A 19,924-nucleotide genomic window follows, 5' to 3' on the forward strand; every position below is an offset into this window, starting at 1 on the left:
ACTCTCTGTACTGTCAGGTATCTTGTCTTCTTCTGAGGGTGGATTGACTTGTGGCGCTTAAAAGTAAAGTTGAGCTGGAGTGAGTGTCTTTTTCTGCTCTTGGTCTAAGCTCAACCTGAATAAACAGATTATGAAATGGATTTTTTAAAAAAAAGGTTTATACTAAAATAGCATGGAATAGAATATATAATATGCTGTTATAACAACATATTATACAATCTATTCCAAGCTGTCTTAAAATTAATTTATTACTTAATAATCTTAATTAATTTGTGCAGTAATTAATCTTACTGCACAGATAATAATACCTAATCTAAATGAAAATACACCCTTACAAATGTAACTTCTGTATTCAAAATCTTCAAAGTTTGTAAGCATTAACTTTAAAGTTACCAACATTTTAAAAAGTAAAAGCACAAAATATTTCTTAATATTATCTACTGCATGTGGCATTTTACAGCTAAGATGGTGAAGTTTAGCTGTTTTAACTACTGTAATCTTTAAAAATGTAGCAACCTGAATATCACTTCCTAACATCATCCCTAGCAAGAAAGTTTCTCCTCTCATGTTCCATACTTTACTGTATTTTCCAGAATATATGTCGCACTTTTTTTTCATAGTTTGGCTGGTCCTGCGACTTATAGTCAGGTGCGATTTATTTATCAAATTTATTTGACATGAACCGAAAGAAATGAACCAAAGAGAAAACATTACCGTCTACAGCCGCACTGGACTGAGCAGCATAGAGCGCCCTCTCGCGGCTGTAAACGGTAATGTTCTCTCTTGGTTCTTGTTTCTTGGTTCTAAATAAATGCGATTTACAATCCAGTGCGATTTATGTTTTTTTTCCCCTCGTCATGACGTATTTCATGACATATATTTTTATATTTTTATTTAATAAAGGAATCTTTTTTTAATTCACGACAAAATATTTTGTAAAAATTACATTCTCATTTAGCAAATGAACTTCTTTAAAATCTAAAATTTTCACACAAGTTTAAATTGTACAAATTCAGTTTCAACAATAGAGAAGATATAAAATAATTGAAACTGTTATTGTGTAATTTTATTGGTATTTTCATTGAACTAATTATTTATTAGTTAAAAAAAATTATTCTATTTTTCAAGGAAAGTTATTGTTGAATAGTTCAAATGAAACCGTTAAGGTGTACAAATTTCAACTTTGTTTACATTTTCATTCAACAATGAATTAAATGAAAGCCAGTCTTATTCTTTAATAAAAGTTATTTGAACGTAGATTTAAAACAATTAATGTGCAATTTTTAACTAGAATTTTAAAGTAAACATATTTTATAAAAAAATAATTTTTACATTTCCATCCTACAAATAAAATAATAATCTTTCAAACAAAAAGTTTTTTTTAACAATTTAAACCATTAATTTGTGTAAATTTTAAGTTCATTTTTTTTTACACTTGCATTTTGTTTTTACAGTTTTTGAACTTCAAGAAGCTGATACAATCACTTAGAAAATTGTGTTTGCTTTTTTATATTTTAATTTTTTTTTGTCTTTTTGTTTTTGAACTTCAAGAAGAAAAGTCACTGGAAAAAAATGAAACCATTAATGTGTGCAAATATTTTACATTTTTATTTAACTCATTTTTAAATCAGTTTTTAAACTTCAAGAAAAAAAAGTAACTGTTAGAAAATCTGAAACCAAAAATGTGTGCAAACCCCAGCTTCCATCTGACAGAACCTGTCAAATAAATGTATATTATAATTAAAAATCAAGAACAATAGAAACACTTTTCGTTGGATCGTCTGAACTCTTTCAGTGTATAAACTCTTCTACAATCAGGTGAGATTGACCAACTCATATATAAACCTCTCATCTGTGTAATATTAACATGTGTTTGAATAAAAAATGAAAGAAAAAAGTAACAATGCTACTTAAACTATAAACTCAGTTTGTGTGTTTGAGATGAAATGTTATAGTATGTGACACTGAAGACTGGAGGAATGATGCTGAAAATACAGCTGCACATCACAGAAATAAATTACACTTCAACAGATATCCACATAGAAAACAACTGTTATAAATTCTAATAATATTTCACTGTTTTTACACCATTTTCTGTATTTTAGATCAAATAAATGCAGCCTCGAGGAGCAGAAGAGACTTCTTTTCAAAAACATAAAAATCTTTCCGACTCTAAACTTTTGAATGCACATTGAGAGAATGACGACGCAAAACCTCAACTCGCCACAACTTGAATATTTCTTTATTAAACTCTTAAATGCAGTCTGTCATATAGTATAAGACACAAAACGGCCAGCTGTCCTCTGGTGAGATGTGATTTGTGTCAAACATCTTTCTCTGCTCGCTATCAGGCGTTCACGCTTGTTTCTCATCGGCTGACATTTTGCTGTTCATTACTTGAGAGGAGGATCAGGGCGGTCAGATAAAGAGTGACATTCAGAGATGCTGGTCTTCACATGTCGTGGAGCGTCAGACGTCAGTCAAACTCAATGCTGACAGCCACCACTGAAGAGCTTCAGGTTAAAACAGCTGGAAAAGGGCACATGAATCCATCCAAACAGCAGCTCAAGCGATCAGCCAAGAGGTTTCTTTCAGAGCACCGAGAAACAAAGTAATAAACACTTTTATCAAATCAGTAAAAAAAAATCAGCAGCACCTCAAATGGGATTTCAAAACTCAAGAGATAAACTAAAAATGGCCTTAAAATGAAACATTTAATATAAATAATCAATGGTAATTGTATTGGTTGATTGAGAAACTCAAGCATCCTCTCTCTAAGACGGTTTCATCGGACGCACGCGCCTGGACCTAAGTTAACTTCCGGTCTGTGTTGTGTACATCCGTTGGCCTAGCGGTGCCGTCAACAAACGCAGTTAAAGCCAAGGTGGTGAGTAAGACTGAAGTTCAAGAGGGTCTGGCTGCAGACATATGGGCGAGTGGAGCTCCACTCAAGAGCGGAAATACGTCACCTCCACTAGCGGCGCCGCCGCCATGTTGGACCGGGCCACACCTTCCGTAGAATTACGTCGCCTCCACTAATGACGCGGCCGCCATGTTGGTCCGGGTAACACTTTACGTAGAGTGGAGCTCCATTTAAGAGGGAAAATATGTCACTACCACCAAACTTTCGTTTTGTATTACTTGTTATATACACGTATAAAGGGTGCTTTGCCAGTTATGTCACCTCTTTGTACGTAATGTTAATATGTTCTGTACTTTTATCTTTGTTACTTTTACCTAGTAGAAATAAAAATATATATATATACTAATCTTTTACGGTTTATGACAAGACAGCATTTTTTAACCCCCCCCCCCCCCCCCCCCCCCAGCAATTTGCACTACAGACATCAATTTGCTCATGTTTGTTTTACCAGTGTACAACTGCCAATGTAACATTCTATACATTTTAGAAACTTAACCTTATGTTTTTAATATTTAGCAGTGAAAAATAAATGAAATATTAAATAAATTATTAAAATAATACCTCAAACAGAATTATGTGTGTTGAATTTTGTATTTTAATCAAAATAACAACATATACAAAATAACCACAGTAAAATAATGAAGAATAACTTCCACAATTTAGAAGTTTTAATGGTTTTTGAGTAATAATAATAATTAACACATCTTACACTACATTGAAAACACATGAACTGCAAGTGACCATAATTGTTACTGTAATAACACAATGTGTTCACATGCACGCACACTTTACTCTTCAAGACCTCCATTGTCTGTGAAGCAATCCCAGCTACAGTAGCCAGGGTGGTCATCTGAGGAGTAAAACCCCAAAAGCACTCCTTGTTGGCCATTTTCCTGGTGACCAGCCCCACAGTCTTTGTGAAGCTGGCTGCACTGTAGGCGACTGCACCTAGAGATTATGTACGGCTTTCTGTACTTTAGATAGTGTCTCTTTAAATATCTTCACTGCACCTGTTCAGTATCAACAAAAAAAAAAAGTTTAATGTTAAGGAAATGGAAGAGAGTGAGATTACTTAGTCTAATTGTTATAGCCACAAAAACAAGAGGGTTGACCACACTTACTGAAGTCACCATCAAGCCAGTTGAGTGTGGCTCCTGTTAAATATGCTCCTGACTGACAGTGTTGTTAAATCTCTGGCATGAACAATTACGTCAGATGGGTCAAGTTTAATTACAATACTGACATTTAATTATCATTAATGTTAAAGCAATTTACTTGTTGCTGAAGGTGCCTGGGCCACCACAGTTGTGCTTTGTTGTTCTGATGTTTCTGATTGCTGGGCTGGGGACACAAAGAAGACATGAGCACAGCAAAACTGGAACAATACTAAGTCTGTGTGCTGACGTTAGGTAAATTCAACACAGAATAGTACTGCATCATTCACCTATGACAGTCCCATAGCAGACAAGGGGATGGTGCTCAGAAGTTTCAGTCTCTATTTGTGGAGGTGTTATGAGGATGGATAACACTTGATATACATTTGATCTGAAACAAAAAAGTAAAACAATAGAATAACAGAACAACAAAATAGAAAAAATAAATATGTTAATGTCACATGTAAAAAGACTTTGACTTCTAGGGTGGCAACATACATTTAAAGTGTAAAGAGAGCTGCATCTTCTATGCCAATCCTATCCCTGGAGGTGAATGAAAAATTAAATATGAAAACAACCTCCTCATATGACCTTTTTAAAATTATACAACAAATGCTAAAGGAATACACATACAAAATGATCGTGTCCTTTCATTATTCACTACGTTATTTTACCACAAGCCACCAAAAACTAAGTTACACCTATGCTATCTGTCATGTACTAAAGGTAAAAATTTAAAGAGCAAACAATTAACAAATAAGTTTATCAGAAATGTATTATCCAAACTTTACTTCCCCAGTCAACTGAAAAGAAAGTATGTTCTTCAAGAATTTATTGAAGAAGAGGCAAAGAAAATAAGGAAGCTTTATTTTACTTATCCAGTTCTTCCTAAAGCCAAAGAAGTAACATTTAAAATTCTAAAGGACATTTATCCATCTAATCACTTCCTACAAGAAAGATTTAATTGAGAGAACAATTCATGCGGGTTCTGTGAGAAAGATATTGAAACTGTAGATCATATGTTTTTGAAATGTGAATCTGTACAGACTTTTTGGCTGGAATTTCAAAATTGGCTTCATTTCAAACAGATATCAATACACCCTTTGACTGTGATCTCAGTTAAGGTTGGAGTATTGTTGAAGGAAAAGATCCTAGACTTTTTGATAAATAACTTAATTACTTTGTGCAAATACTAGATTCATAGATAAGTAGATAAGTAAGATAAGTATGTTTTTAAAGGTTAAACCTCACTTCAGCGGATGGAAGAATGAACTAAAGATATTTGCAAAGTCTCTTCATTACAGGATTGACAGGAACGCCCAGAAACTCTTGTATGCTTTGAACTTGTTTTTGTTGTTAGAATAAGACCCTAAGACATCTTTATTTTTCTTTCCGTTATTTATTCTGTTTTATCTTATGGTGTGATTATTGTTATTTGTTATTTTTTTTCCATCTTTTTTCTTTCTATTTGGCTGTATCAACACTAATTATATGTGTTCAGTTGTTGAAATGTGGCGTAAAGGTTTGTAAATGAACTTGATAACTTAATAAAAAAACACATTGGACAGACACATTGATCTATAAATTACTATATGTGGTGTATATATGATCAGTGGCCAGACATCAACATTGCTCGCGATATAAATCTATAAATCCATAGTGTTTAGTATTCTTATGTTACTAATTTCACGTAAGCCCTGTGCGTTTTTCTTACACTGCACGTTACAACAGCGTCAGTTCAACATTTTAGCGATGCAGAGATAAAATTACAGAGTTTAAGTTTGAAGTACTCCCCGCGACGCCATCTTGATGTTTTCAAGTGGAGGTGACGTATTTCCGGTTTGAGAGTGGAGCTCCACTCGCCCATGGTCTGCAGCCAGACCCTTCTCATGAAGTTGGGCTCAGGTGGTTGTGCTGCAAGATCTGTTTCCCATACATTTATTTATTGTTGGATACTCGCCACAATTTTAAAACTGATCGATTTTCAAAAAGGCTTCGTTGAATAAACATGAGCAACGTTACGTACTGCACGTTTAATAATAATAATTCCTTACATTTATATGTTTAAATATCAAAACGAGGCACGGGTGTTTTTATATCGCTGTATTTCTGAAATACTTGCATGTTATATGCCTGATAAAGCAGCGTGTGAGTGTACCAGCTCTGCTTTGTTTACAGCTGTTACTGGGGAAACCTCTATTTCTCGCGCTTTATTTCCAAGGGGCAAGGAACTCGACCGGAAGTTGAAGTCGGGTGGGGGCTGCCATCTTTTAGCAGAACTTCACTTGCGTTAGCATTCCCATTGACTCCCATTCATTTTGGCGTCACTTTGACAGCGAATAACTTTACATCTGAGGCGTTTAAAGACTCTGTTTGTCCATTATTTATTTCTAAAGATACACGACAATGTATAAAGGGCTCCATTACCTTCTATGTTACATTATGGCCCCGTATAAACAGTTTTTGTAAAAAATAGGCTAACGATTGCGTCAGAACCACTCGGCTCTCTGTCGCATTACCGTACAGACAGGAGGAGAAGCTCGCAGGCAATTAACTTAATATGGCGTACTGTCGTTACATTTTAAAATACTATACAAAATAATTAATCAGAATACTTACTCCTGCTCACTCACACCAAAGAACTCCCCGCTCAAGCTCGCCGTCTCTGCAAGATTAACGATGGCAGTTTGCACGCACAGCTACTAGAAGATCTACATCTGCCAGACAGGTTGCTGACGTCGTCAAGCTTCGTTTGAGTCTGCGCGTCAGAAACGGAAGTGCTAAAAAACGCTAAAACCGGGCTTCATTTGTCTCAATTGAGTTCCAATGGGGTCGCTGTGTCCATTTCTTTTACTGTCTATGTTTATTTCTATGCTTTAAAACATCTCCTGCGGGCAAATAATTAATTTGCATCTTCATTAAGTCCGCTTGATCCACGCAGCAAACGTATTTTGTTTGTTATCAAAAAATATCTACTCTAGACTTGACTTGGCTGTTGTTATTGATTCTATTTGGAAGTCTACCGGAAGTTAAGTTAAGTCCACAAAAGCGCGCATTCGCAGTAATGTTTGTTTATGTTGTTGCCGTTGAAACAGTCTGAAAAAAAAATCATCAAAATGATGTTGCATTGGAATGGCCAAAATCTCTCGCTTTCTCTTTATATGTATTCAATATTTATAATTTATTGCGAAGTTTTATTTTTGCATTTTTGCATTATATATATATATATATATATATATATATATACTTTTTATATAATACTTAATCAGTATATATTATATATATAAGAATTATTTACATTAAACATTCATTTAACATTAAATTAATTTAAATTTCAGTTTTTGTTATTTTAGTACATGCAGCAAAAACTATTTGTGAATGAAGTGAACAAATGCGGTTTCACTATATTTGAAAAATTATTTTAACTTTTCTTCTGAAAACTGACTCATTGCTCAATATATGATAGATGCGCTTTCTTTTCTAATTGTACTTTTTTTTTAAATTAAAGTTTTAGTAATTTTGATGGATCTTTTTGTCATTTGTTTAAATTTCTAATTCTTTAAGATTTGTTTTTATTTTTCTAGATTTTATTTCATTTAAATTGTACTTTTGTTTATATTATTACATTCTTTTTATTTCAAGTAATGAAAATGTTTTAGTTTTTTTGTTGTTGTTGATGATTTTTATTTATTTATTTGGTTCCAAGACTTTTGCAACAATTAATTTTATCATAATCACACAGATCTTTGATACATACCTTCATATATAATATCAGTAAAGCTGGTTTTCTTGAAATGTGATTTAGATCTGAGCTGAACTGAAGCGATCAAACAGCAAACAGCAGTGAGAGTGATCTTGAGTGTTTCTGTTGTGAAACTAGAAAGAAAATGAATCAGCTTTACAGTTTCCATCATGACAGATTTCAATAGAAGTTATTGGACAATTAATCTCAACGGTAACAGGGTTGGTGCACAACATTACCAACTAAAATCAAAAAAGTACAGAAAGCTTTATCTGTAGATTTAGTTTTTAATCGATAGTGTGATAAGGCAAAGTCTGTGGAACAGAACACACACACACACACACACACACACACACACACAGACACGCATGTTTGTTTTTGTGAAAGGGGACATTCTATACAGCTCAATTAATAACTGTACTAATTAATTTATTTTACTTTGTCCTTTTATTACACACATGAATAGTGCTATCATATTCTGTTATTTAGTATTTATTTTTTACTTTTTTTTTTAACGTTTTAATTTTTCTTATCTCATTGTTATTTATCTGTTTATGCCTCCATATTATTTAATGTCTATCATGTCAACAACTGATTCATTTCCTAAGCACAGGGCTACTTTAATAACTAATTTTTATTAAATAAATTAATATAGTATTTTAAGATAATTTTAAGATTAAGATTTTTTTTTATTAATATAATAAAAGTACAGGGCTACCTTGTTAATATTTTTTATTACATAAATTATTCTTTTTTTTTTTCTTCAATTACTAAGTTTACTAATTCAATTCTATATAATAAAAGGACCGGGTTTACAGAAGAGATCTTCTCTTTGCATATGAAAGCAAATTAAATGATCATTTATTGATGATGATGATGATGATGAAGCACAGTCGAGCCTCTCTGCTGCCCTCTGGTGGACACAAACACAAGTGAAGGATCTCAGGGATTTATTATTCCATAGATAAACATTATTACAGTAATATAACACAGAATCATCTTCTGATCAGATCTCTGAACATGGTCTCCGGCGATGAGAGGGACTCGGTTAACTAGCGGGCTCTTGCAGTGTGTGTGTGTGTGTGTGTGTGTGTGTGTGTGTGTGTGTGTGTGTGTGTGTGTCTAAGGCCGGCAGCGCTGGATGAAGCGAGGGTACAGGCAAACGTCCCGGATGTGATGTCGGTTCAGAAGCCAGGTGAGGAACCGCTCCAGACCCAGACCATATCCACCGTGAGGACACGTGCCGAACTTCCTCTGAAACACACACACACACACACACACACACACACACACACACACACACACACACACACACACACACACACTGAACCAGAGAACACTTCCAATAATTGCATTTCTGTCAAATCTAATGACATTATTCTTCTCAAACATAGAGGAAGATTAAGAATATTTAAAAGAATATTTAACATGTAAATATTGCTGCGTGTTGTTAAATGTAAAATAAAAGGATTCAAACATGAAACTTCCTGCAAACATGTCTTGACCATTATATTATTATAATACACTATTTTTAGAAATGCACTAAACATGAATATACTAGTCAACAATGTATATTCATGTTTTTGTAAAAAAAAACACTTTCAGTGCAAAAGCATTTTTTAATCTCTCCCGCTCACCAAAGCTGCATTTATTTGATTAAAAATACCCTAAAAATAGTGAAATATTATTCTAATGTAAACCAGCAGCTTTCTGTGTGAATCTGTGTTAAAGTGTAATTTATTTCTGTGATGCTCCGCTGTATTTTCAGCATCATTCCTCCAGTCTTCAGTGTCACATGATCTTCAGAAATCATGAAGATATGACGATCCTTGATGAACAAGAGTGGTAATGTTTGAAGGGTTTGCTGTTACCTGGTCGGTGTACCAGTAGTAGGGTGTGGGGTCGATTCCCTCTCTCTTATACCCCTCCAGGAGCTCCTCGGCGTCCCAGATACGCATCGAGCCCCCCACGATCTCACCCACGTTAGGCATCAGCACATCCACCTGAGAAACACACACATTCCCTGAGTCTGGTAGCTCCGCCCACAGCAGAATCTCATTGGCTCATCTATCTGCATGTTTAAACACTGCTGTGTTGTGATTGGCTGTGGCTGTCACCGATTCGGTGAGGCGGTGGTCTTCAGCGCAGCGCTGCATGTAGAAGGATTTGATCTCGGCCGGGAAGCGACACAGCAGGATGGTCTCGTTAATGCTGTCGGTCATCAGTCGCTCAGGGGCTTCTGGGATATCCTGCAGAAGTGACACACACAGACGGTCAAATATCCAAGCTCTCGCAAACACACCAGACTCGGTGAGACACACACCTCTCCAAACTCATAAAACGTGCCGTTGTCCTTCTTGACGTTGTGCTCTTTCAGCCACTCGATGGCTTCGGTGTAGTTCATCCTCTTGAACGGACGTTTGGGAGGCTTGAAGTCCTGGAAGAAGAAGCAAAAAATAGATTTATTTACATACTTTCTTATGGATTTCTATAACCCTTCCTGTCGAGTCAAGTAAAACTAAAAAAAAATACATGAATTGAAATAAAATAAATCTTAAATGACATTTTTTTTATTTAAAGTTGAAGTGGTAAAATTAGTAAAACTAAAATAAATCAGGGGAAAAAACATTGTGAGCCTCCATGCTCTTTATTTGTGACAATGCTGTTATCTTTAACTAAAATTAAAATATTTAAATATATGATTTACACTAATTTAAAGAAACAAGGTAAATTATATAATAATAAAAAAAAAAGATTTTATTATTTTTTGCATAGGCAAAATGTCTAATTTTCATTTAAAGCTGAAGTGCTAGAATGACTGAAACTAGAATATAAATGAACAGAAACCAAACAGTTTTAATAAACAAAAACTAATACAAATCGAAAAGTTACAAAAACTTTAACGTTAAATATTTCAATATTTAATCTTTTTTTAAATGTAAATGAAAATTGTTAACTGAAATAAAACAAGACAAAAGAACGTTTTTTTATTATTTATTCCAGGCGTCTCAGGACTGTGATGCTCAGTGTGAGGTCAGGGGTCAGTGTGAGGTCAGGGGGTCAGTGTGTGAGGTCAGGGGTCATTGTGAGGTCAGGGGGTCAGTGTGAGATCAGGGGGTCAGTGTGAGGTCAGGGGGTCAGTGTGAGGTCAGGAGGTCAGTGTGAGGTCGGGGGTCAGTGTGTGAGGTCAGGAGGTCAGTGTGTGAGGTCAGGGGGTCAGTGTGAGGTCAGGGGGTCAGTGTGTGAGGTCAGGGGGTCAGTGTGAGGTCAGGGGGTCAGTGTGGGGTCAGGGGGTCAGTGTTGTGTGAGGTCAGGGGGTCAGTGTGAGGTCAGAGGGTCAGTGTGTGAGGTCAGGGGTCAGTGTGAGGTCAGGGGGTCAGTGTGAGGTCAGGGTTTCAGTGTGGGGTCAGGGGGTCAGTGTGTGAGGTCAGAGGGTCAGTGTGTGAGATCAGGGGTCAGTGTGTGAGATCAGGGGTCAGTGTGGGGTCAGGGGGTCAGTGTGAGGTCAGGGTTTCAGTGTGGGGTCAGGGGGTCAGTGTGAGGTCAGGGGTCGCACCGGGTTGATGTCGTAGAGCAGCTGTGCAGCAGGAGACTTCAGGACTCGGTCAACCACGTCACACACCAGATCCTCCAAGCGGCTCAGAAGGTCTTCGTAGCTCATGAAGGGACACTCTGCCTCGATGTGGGTGTACCTGAACACACACACACACACACACACACTGAGCCGCTTCTGTCAGCTCACTGAATGCACACTGAGGTGTCAGACTCACTCGGACAGGTGTCTGCGTGTGCGCGACTGCTCGGCGCGGTACGACTGCGCGATGCAGAAGGTGTCTCCCAGCGCAGGGATGCAGGTCTCCAGGTACAGCTGAGACGACTGCGTCAGGAACGCGCTCTCACCGAAGTAGTTGAGACTGAAGAGCGTGGAGCCGCCCTCCACCTGCGTCTGCACCAGAGTGGGCGGAGTTATCTGAGAACCACAAACAAAAGATTTGCACAATGACTTATGTGCTGAAATATGCAAACAATGGAAGGACTGGAGTGTTGTGGATTATTGTGATGTTTTTATCAGACTCTCATTCTGACGGCACCCATTCACTGCAGAGCATCCATTGATGAGACACTGATGCAATGCTATATTTTGCCAAACTTGATGAAGAAACACACTCATCCTGATCATGGAAAGCCTGAAAGTGAGTACTTATTTTTTTGTTGTTGAACGATTGCTTTAAAGTCACTTGTCCCCATTTCATCCATCTTTTATTTATTAGTCTTCAGTTGCAATTTTTTTTTTTTTGAGTAAAACATTTTTCTCCATATAATGCACTTCGATGTAGACCAATGATCTGGAATCTGAGCGTGCAAAAAAATCTAAAAATTGAGAAAATCATCTTTAAATCTGTCCAGATGACTTCTTAGCAATGCATATTACTAATGCAAAATTACCTTTTGATATATTAAAGATTGGAAACTAACAAGATATCTTCATGGAACATGATTAATAACCTAATGATTTTTGGCATAAAAGAAAAATCAGTAATTTTGACCCATGCAATGTATTTTTGGCTATTGCTACAAAAACTTGCTCTTTGAAGTCATCATTGAAGTCTATTATAATGAGAGAAATCCCGGAATGTTTTCCTCCAAAACCTTCGTTTCTTTACCACCGTAGACAGAAACACATGACGATCTGTGACGACACCTGACCTCGTAGTAGCCCCGGCTGAAGAAATGCTCCCGGAAGCACTGCGTGACGGCGGACCGGACCTTCAGGATCTTGGAGACGGTTTCTCCACGGATCATCATGTGCCGGTTGTTGAGCTGCACGTCCACGTCAGACTCCTCGTTCAGAAGGTTATCAGCGCCGCCGGCCGGAGCCAGACCGATCAGCTCCCAGAAATCACAGTGCAGCTCATGACCGCCCGGAGCCTTTCAGAACAAAACCAGAAACTGTAGAAATCAATCAGGCGTGCGATAACAACAACAACAGAACATGCATTTTAAACCTTTCAACATAGACAATTAATAGAAATCTTCAGTGACCCTGCAGCACAAAACCAGTCTCTGGGGTATATTTGTAGCAATAACCAACAATACATTGAATAGATTTCTCTTTAATGCCAAAAGTTATTAGGATTTTAAGTAAATATCATGTTCTTTGAAGATAATTAGTAAATTTCCTACTGCAAAAATATCAAAACTTTTTTTGGGATTAGTAATATGCATTGCTAAGAATTCATTTGCACAACTTTAAAGATGATTTTCTCAATATTTTGATTTTTTTTGCATGCTCAGATAAACCATACATCAATGGAGAGATGATGTATTCAGCTTTCAGATGATGCATAAATCTACATTTAAAAAAATGAACACTTAAGACAGTTTTTGTGCTCCAGAGTCACATATTATATTAAATTCACATGAATAAATGTGTGAGTGTAGTGTTCTCACCTGTTTGCCATCGGGAACAGGATTCACCGTTCCATACAGAGCCACGGTGCTCTCCGTAGACAACACCAGACCGTTATAACACTGACACTGCACACAACACACACACATCCAACACACACACATCCAACACACACACTATCACCTCATTCAACTACACTTTACTGGAGTTCACTTCTTAAACTCAATATGAAACATAAAGCAACACAATTTGTAAAATATTGAGATATGCTTCAAATATCAGCAAAATTAAACACAATTATTCTATATATTTTTTATACATTAATAGTGTTATAAAATCTATCAATTGGTATATACATCTATTTTATTTTAGCAAAATTGTATACACATACACATATACATATAGAGCGTCATCCAACAATCCAATAGAATTTTTGCTTTCATTTTTATTTATTTTTAATTAATGCACTGCCCAAAACTTAATCATACATAATTTTTGCTTTTTTTTCTATTAAATTATTGTAATTAGAGCATCACCCAGCCCTAATCCTATGTAATTTTTTCTTACATTTTTATTTAATTTATTAAATTAAAGCAATGCCCAGTCCTAATCCTATATTTTAAAAAAAATGTTTCATTTTTATTTATTTATTTTAATTAGGGCATCACCCAGCCTTAATCCTATATAATTTTTGCTTTTATGTTTATTTTATTTTTTATTTTATTTTTAATCAATGCACTACCCAACCTTAATGCTATACAATTTCTGCTTTATTTTTTATTATTATTTTTTTTAATTAAGGCATCGCCAAAACCTAATCCTACATAATTTCTGCATTTATTTCTATTCATTGATTGATTGATTGATCGCAAGTAGTAATCCTATATAATTTCTGCCATTGATGACTGTGTAAAATATGAACAAACACACTCAGTACCAGTTTGTCCGTCAGAACACACTGCAGGAACCCGGTTCCATCACGCAGCACAATAAACAGGAGGTTCTTTCCTGAAAAAACAGATATATCTTCATGAATGCATGTTCGTGTAGCCGTTCACTACGACTGCAGATTATTCAGGTTGATCGTTTCAGGCTTGTTCGGTAGAAGAAAACGAAATCTGTTCACCTTGTCTGCGTAACCGATGGACCCAACCGAACACCTTCACCCTCTGCTCTCGGAGCGCCTCCAGCTTATCGATCTTCACCTGAACACAACCATGAAAACTCTCACTTTCATATCAGCTACATCTCTGTCTGAATTGCTTTGTGCACTTGGATAAAACGCTTGAAAACACTCACGGTCTTGGGTTCAGGAAGGCTGGGGTCGTTCTCGATGACGATCTTTTTAGCTTCTTCCAGATTCTTCTCTCTGCGTTCAGCATCTTCAGCCTGTCAAACACAGGATCAGACAGACAGGGGTTAAAACAGACATACAGGACGGGAATTATGGGTCTATAGAGTAGCCATGTACCTCCTTCTTGTCTTTGCTCTCGTTCTTCATTTGCTCTCGATTGAAGAGCTTCTTTGTGTTCTTCATCTGAGTCTTAGAGATGACGGCCCAACGCTAACAACACAAACACAAACACACCAGAAAGGTCAAACAAAGGGTTAAACTATTCATGCATACACTACAGATAATCACTACTCCTGTGCCAAGTTACTATTAAACACCTTAAAACATGATCTTATGCCAAATATGCCCATTAAAAAAGACATGTTGCTAGATTATGATTATGATCAGAGTATGATTATTCTCGTTACTGTTAGTTAGAGTAATGTGCTGGTTTCACACCTCTCCTTCCTTCTGCGAGTCCACATAGATCACCGGAAAAGGATGTTTTCCAACAAACAACAGAGCCTGAGAAGATTACAGAGAGCGTTGAGGAAACAGGAACAGTTCGTGAAATATGAAATATGGAAATGTTCTGAATCTGCCGGGATCAGGCACCTTGAGCGGTGTCTTAAAGGGCTTCTGCTCGGATCCGTCTCCGTCCTCATCACTGCCGTGTTTATCAGACACGTACAGCTCTTCTGCAGGAGACAGCAGCGTCTGTTAGTGCACTGAGAGTCTTCTTTAACCGTCCGATTCATTCATCAAAACGAATGTGTTTATTCACGGGAATGTGAATCAGTTATATTATAATTGCTAGCAAAATGTTAACAACGTGCTAGAGACATGCTAATCATGTTAGAAGCATGCTAGCAACATCATAGCTACATGCTAATTACACTGACAACATGCTAATCGTGTTAGAAACAGGATTAGCAACATGTTACCAAAATAATCATGCCAGAAACTTGTTAGCAACATGCTAATAATGCTAACAATATGCTAACCATGCTAAAGACATGCTAACAACATGCTAATCATGTTAGAAGATTAATAGCAACATGTTAACTACATGCAGATCATGCTAACAAAATGGTAATTGTGTTAGAAACAGGAATAGCAACACGTTACCAACATAATTATGCCAGAAACTTGGTACCAACATGCTTATCATGAGACATGTTAACAACATGCTAATCATGTTAGAAGCATGCTAGCAACATGTTAACTACATTTTAATCATGTTAATTATGTTAAAAACAGGATTAACAATGTTACCAACATAATCATGCCAGAAATGTGGTAGGAACATCCTAATCATGCTTACAATATGTTAATCATGCTAAAGACATGGTTGCAACATGCTAATCATGTTAGAAACATGCTAGCAACATGTTAACTACATGCTAATCATGCTAACAACATGGTAATCGTATTAGAAACAGGATTAGCAACGTTACCAACATAATCATGCCAGAAACGTGGTAGGAACATGCTAATCATGCTAATAATATGCTAATCATGCTAGAGACATGGTAGCAACATGCTAATCATGTTAGAAACATCCTAGCAACAAGTTAACTACATGTTAATCATGCTAACAACATGGTAATCGTATTAGAAACAGGATTAGCAACGTTACCAACATAATCATGCCAGAAACGTGGTAGGAACATGCTAATCATGCTAACAATATGCTAATCATGCTAGAGACATGGTAGCACCATGCTAATCATGTTAGACGCATGCTAGCAACATGTTAACTACATGCTAATCATGCTTACAACATGGTAATTGTGTTAGAAACAGGATTAACAACGTTACCAACATAATCATGCCGAAAAAGCAACATGCTAATCATGTTAGAAGTATGCTAGCAACATGTTAACTGCATGCTAACAACATGTTTATCATGTTAGAAACAGGATTAGCAACATGTTACCAACATGCTAAGAACAAGCTAATCATGCAAGAAACATTCTTACAACATGCTAATCATATCAGAAACATGTAATATTCATAATGTCAGAAACCTGCTAGCAACATCCTTACGGAATGTTAAAACATCCTAGCATCATAGCTAGACGTGGCTGATAATCTAACAGTATGATTCTGGGCAGCTAGTCAGTAAATCTGGTTCCATGATTAGCGCTAAATCGCCATCAACTGCTTTCAAATGGAGCCATAGATCACAGACAAGCTACACAACATCGCGTTCATCATTGCCTTTGATTGATTGATTGATTGATTTAGCACTTAGGTATGTTACCATGACAACACAGCACGGTGTTCGTCAGAAGATGTCGCTGTTTTACCGTCATATATATATCTTTTTACTATTGTAAGCATAACTGTTGCAAATAAACTTACATTTTATATTTTAAAAAGTTTTTAAAATATACTATTTAATATATATATATATATATATATATATATATATATATATATATATATGTGTGTGTGTGTGTGTGTGTGTGTGTGTGTGTGTGTGTGTGTGTATAAAATGTATATTTTTTTATTCAGGTGGCCTGAATATCTGCTGACGAACACCGTGCATAGTTTTCATGGGAACATTGCCTTAATGCTGAATCAATCAATCTATCAAAATGTTGAACTTTAGATCCGTTTCAAACTTTCATTACTTAAAAATTTCAGGCCAGCTTAAAGGTCGTCTCGATTATCTTTTGTATCTAGATAATAATCATGGGCGTCAGTATGAGATATTGATCGGCACATTCTGATGCAACCCTCTGCAGATATTGAACAGATTTAACCCCTGCAGGAGTAACGTTATAATTATGTAAACAAGTACAGTAGAACGCTAATAAATATCAATATTAGTGAAGTACAGTGATATAAATCGGGGTGTTTATCTAGTATATCGATCTATATAAATACATCATTTGGTACAATACTACATAATAAGAATAATTATAGAGAAAAATCAAGTATGCTTTGCGTGCTGCAGTGTGTATGTGTAGAATAGATCAGTAATAACAGGACAGAACGATCTGACGCAATCCTTTATCATCATCATCATCATCATCATCATCAGACTCACTGATCGACATCCTTGCGACGCCCTCGTCCACAATATCCGCCGGTGAATACACTTCGGTTCGGTTCGGTTCGGGGGGTGTTTTCAGGTAAACGCTCCGTTAATCGGTTCGGTGTCTCGCTATTCTTTCACCGCACACACGCGCACGAGCCGCCGGGGACGCGTGCGCAGGAGGAGCCGTTATGGCAAGCCAATAGGTTCAGAATTACTCTTTTGGCCTGCTATTAGTGATGGCCGATTCGTGAACGAATCGTTCAATTTAACCGGTTCTTCTTAGTGAACCGGTTGAACCAGTTCACCAAATCGAACTGAATCGTTTGAAACGGTTCACGTCTCCAATAAGCATAAATCCACAAATTACTTAAGCTGTTAACTTTTTTAACGTGACTGACACTCCCTCTGAGTCAGAATAAACCAATATCCCGGGGTAATTCATTTACTCAAACAGTACACTGAATGAAATGCTGTGAAGACCGAACTGAAGATGAACACCGAGCCGAGCCAGATAATGAACAAACACGCCCACTGCTGGAGCAGTTCTCGTTCTCGAGTCAAGAACCGGTTGCTTCGGTGTTCAGATCACCAGTACACTGAACCGAGAATCGTTTCTGTCGGACGCGTCCGATTTGAGAACCGATGAGCTGATTCTCGTTCTCGAGTCAAGAACCGGTTGCTTCGGTTTTCGGATCACCAGTACACTCAACCGAGAATCGTTTCTGTCGGACGCGTCCGAATTGAGAACCGATGAACTGATGATACTGCGCATGCGTGTAATTTTGTAAGTATTTTGTTAAACATCGGAAAGTGTGATAAAGTAACTATATTTTATTTTGATTTTTTTTTTATTATTTTTTTTAGATTAATGTTTCCAATCTGTATATTGTATATAATGTATAGGCCAAATGGGTTTTCAGGGAAGTTGGACAATAATTAAGACTCTAAAGACTCTTATGTTTAATAGGAATAAGGGATGATTTATGAGATATCTGTACTGTATTTATAGTTAATGATGACATTCACAAATTGAGTTTGTAGTAAACAGAACATGAACAAGAGTAGAGCAGCTGATGACACTGAACTGCAGCACGTGCCGAGCGATTCTCGTTCTCGAGTCAAGAACCGGTTGCATCGGTTTTCGGATCATCAGTACACTCAACCGAGAATCGTTTCTGTCGGACGCGTCCGAATTGAGAACCGATGAACTGATGATACTGCGCATGCGCGATTCAGCGTGAAGCCAACTGACTCACAGCATGTCTCTGAACCGAAGGGATTCTTTTGGTGATTGATTCTGATTCTGTACTAGTAGTTATGAGCGGGTGTTTTGAGGGCTTGGAGGAAGGGCAATCTGGCGAAACGTAAGTTAATTTAATAACAAATACATCGCAATGGATTATGTTTAGTAAGTGGATCATGGTTTCTGCACTGATGACACCTAATTTATTTACTTTATATCTTCAAGACTTAAATCCTCATATGCACATTATTGCTGTTACTGTATTTAGGTGTTGTTGCAAAACTCAAATGTAAACTTTTCATGATTATGAGGTTTTAACTGACTAAAGTTATGATTACTGACTTTATATATTTGAATGTTTGATAGATGCCATTACGTGACGCCATTACGTCATCGCCAATGACGTCATTACGTCGAGCGTGAAAGAACCGATGAACCGGTGTTTTCAACCGGTTTATTGAATCGAACCGTCCGAAAGAACCGGTTCGCGGAAAAGAATCGAACTTCCCATCACTACCTGCTATAAACCGTTCTGTCGCATCGGGCGGGGATTGGCTCATTCGCGAGATGACGCTTTTTCGGGAAAGCTGATTGGTTGGGGTGATGCGAGAGGGCGGGAGTATGAATAAAAGCGAGTCGAGTTGGTTGCTTTCTGACGTTGGTCAGTCACTTTTTTTTATTTTTTTTTATCTTTGATTATATCAATAAATTGTAACAATTTATTCCACATAGACAAGAAAGAAGAACAATCTTTATCTGTAGACAGTATTAAAGAGAGAGAAAAAACATGCATATAAACAACTAAACAATAGTTCAAATGATCTTCCTTCTTTTGAGCATTGCTTTATAGCTGGGCGGTTCTGACATATGAATATACTTTAATGTGCATGATACTGATAAAGATGAAATATATATTTTACTATTGTTAATGTATATGGGAGAGTTTCATATTCATAAAATGAAATGGTCAGACTACATTCAAATTTTTCTCACTTTAAAAATTATTTTAAGCTTTATTGTAATGCTTTAGAAACCTTGCTATGCTTTGACCTTGTAGCAAAATTTTTAAT

At 36.6% G+C, this 19,924-nt stretch overlaps 1 protein-coding gene and 1 long non-coding RNA gene across 4 annotated transcripts; both read right to left on the reverse strand.

Annotated features, from left to right (window-relative positions):
* Positions 1–3,562: 3,562 nt before the first annotated feature.
* On the reverse strand, positions 3,563–4,690 carry LOC127941580 (uncharacterized). 3 transcript variants are annotated; one of them, XR_008149110.1, is made up of 4 exons: positions 4,368–4,689; positions 4,199–4,264; positions 4,045–4,116; positions 3,563–3,933 (listed from the first exon to the last, which is right to left on the reverse strand). It is a non-coding gene; the product is annotated as an uncharacterized LOC127941580 (long non-coding RNA). The 3 variants fall into 3 exon arrangements; XR_008149111.1 differs by having other exon boundaries at positions 4,045–4,264; positions 4,368–4,468; positions 4,576–4,634; XR_008149109.1 differs by having other exon boundaries at positions 4,045–4,264; positions 4,368–4,690.
* A 4,064-nt stretch (positions 4,691–8,754) lies between these two features.
* On the reverse strand, positions 8,755–17,810 carry LOC127941568 (asparagine--tRNA ligase, cytoplasmic). Its single transcript, XM_052536772.1, has 15 exons — positions 17,621–17,810; positions 15,178–15,260; positions 15,022–15,087; positions 14,701–14,793; positions 14,529–14,618; positions 14,356–14,434; positions 14,167–14,237; positions 13,271–13,357; positions 12,527–12,748; positions 11,590–11,789; positions 11,376–11,511; positions 10,143–10,256; positions 9,937–10,068; positions 9,691–9,822; positions 8,755–9,073 (listed from the first exon to the last, which is right to left on the reverse strand). Exons 1-15 carry the CDS (start codon positions 17,628–17,630, stop codon positions 8,942–8,944), a joined length of 1,647 nt encoding a protein of 548 aa, XP_052392732.1. The 5' UTR covers positions 17,631–17,810; the 3' UTR covers positions 8,755–8,941.
* Between the last annotated feature and the right edge of the window lie 2,114 nt (positions 17,811–19,924).

The sequence above is a fragment of the Carassius gibelio genome, chromosome A21, assembly GCF_023724105.1.
Source record: "Carassius gibelio isolate Cgi1373 ecotype wild population from Czech Republic chromosome A21, carGib1.2-hapl.c, whole genome shotgun sequence".
NCBI lineage: Eukaryota > Metazoa > Chordata > Actinopteri > Cypriniformes > Cyprinidae > Carassius > Carassius gibelio.

Coding starts and splice junctions, on each gene's coding strand:
- LOC127941568 (XM_052536772.1), bottom strand. Junction 14,619..14,700: donor AGAGCAAAGACAAGAAGGAG/GTACATGGCTAC, acceptor TGTGTTTGACAG/GCTGAAGATGCTGAACGCAG. Junction 13,358..14,166: donor GTGTTCTGACGGACAAACTG/GTACTGAGTGTG, acceptor TGTTGTGTGCAG/TGTCAGTGTTATAACGGTCT.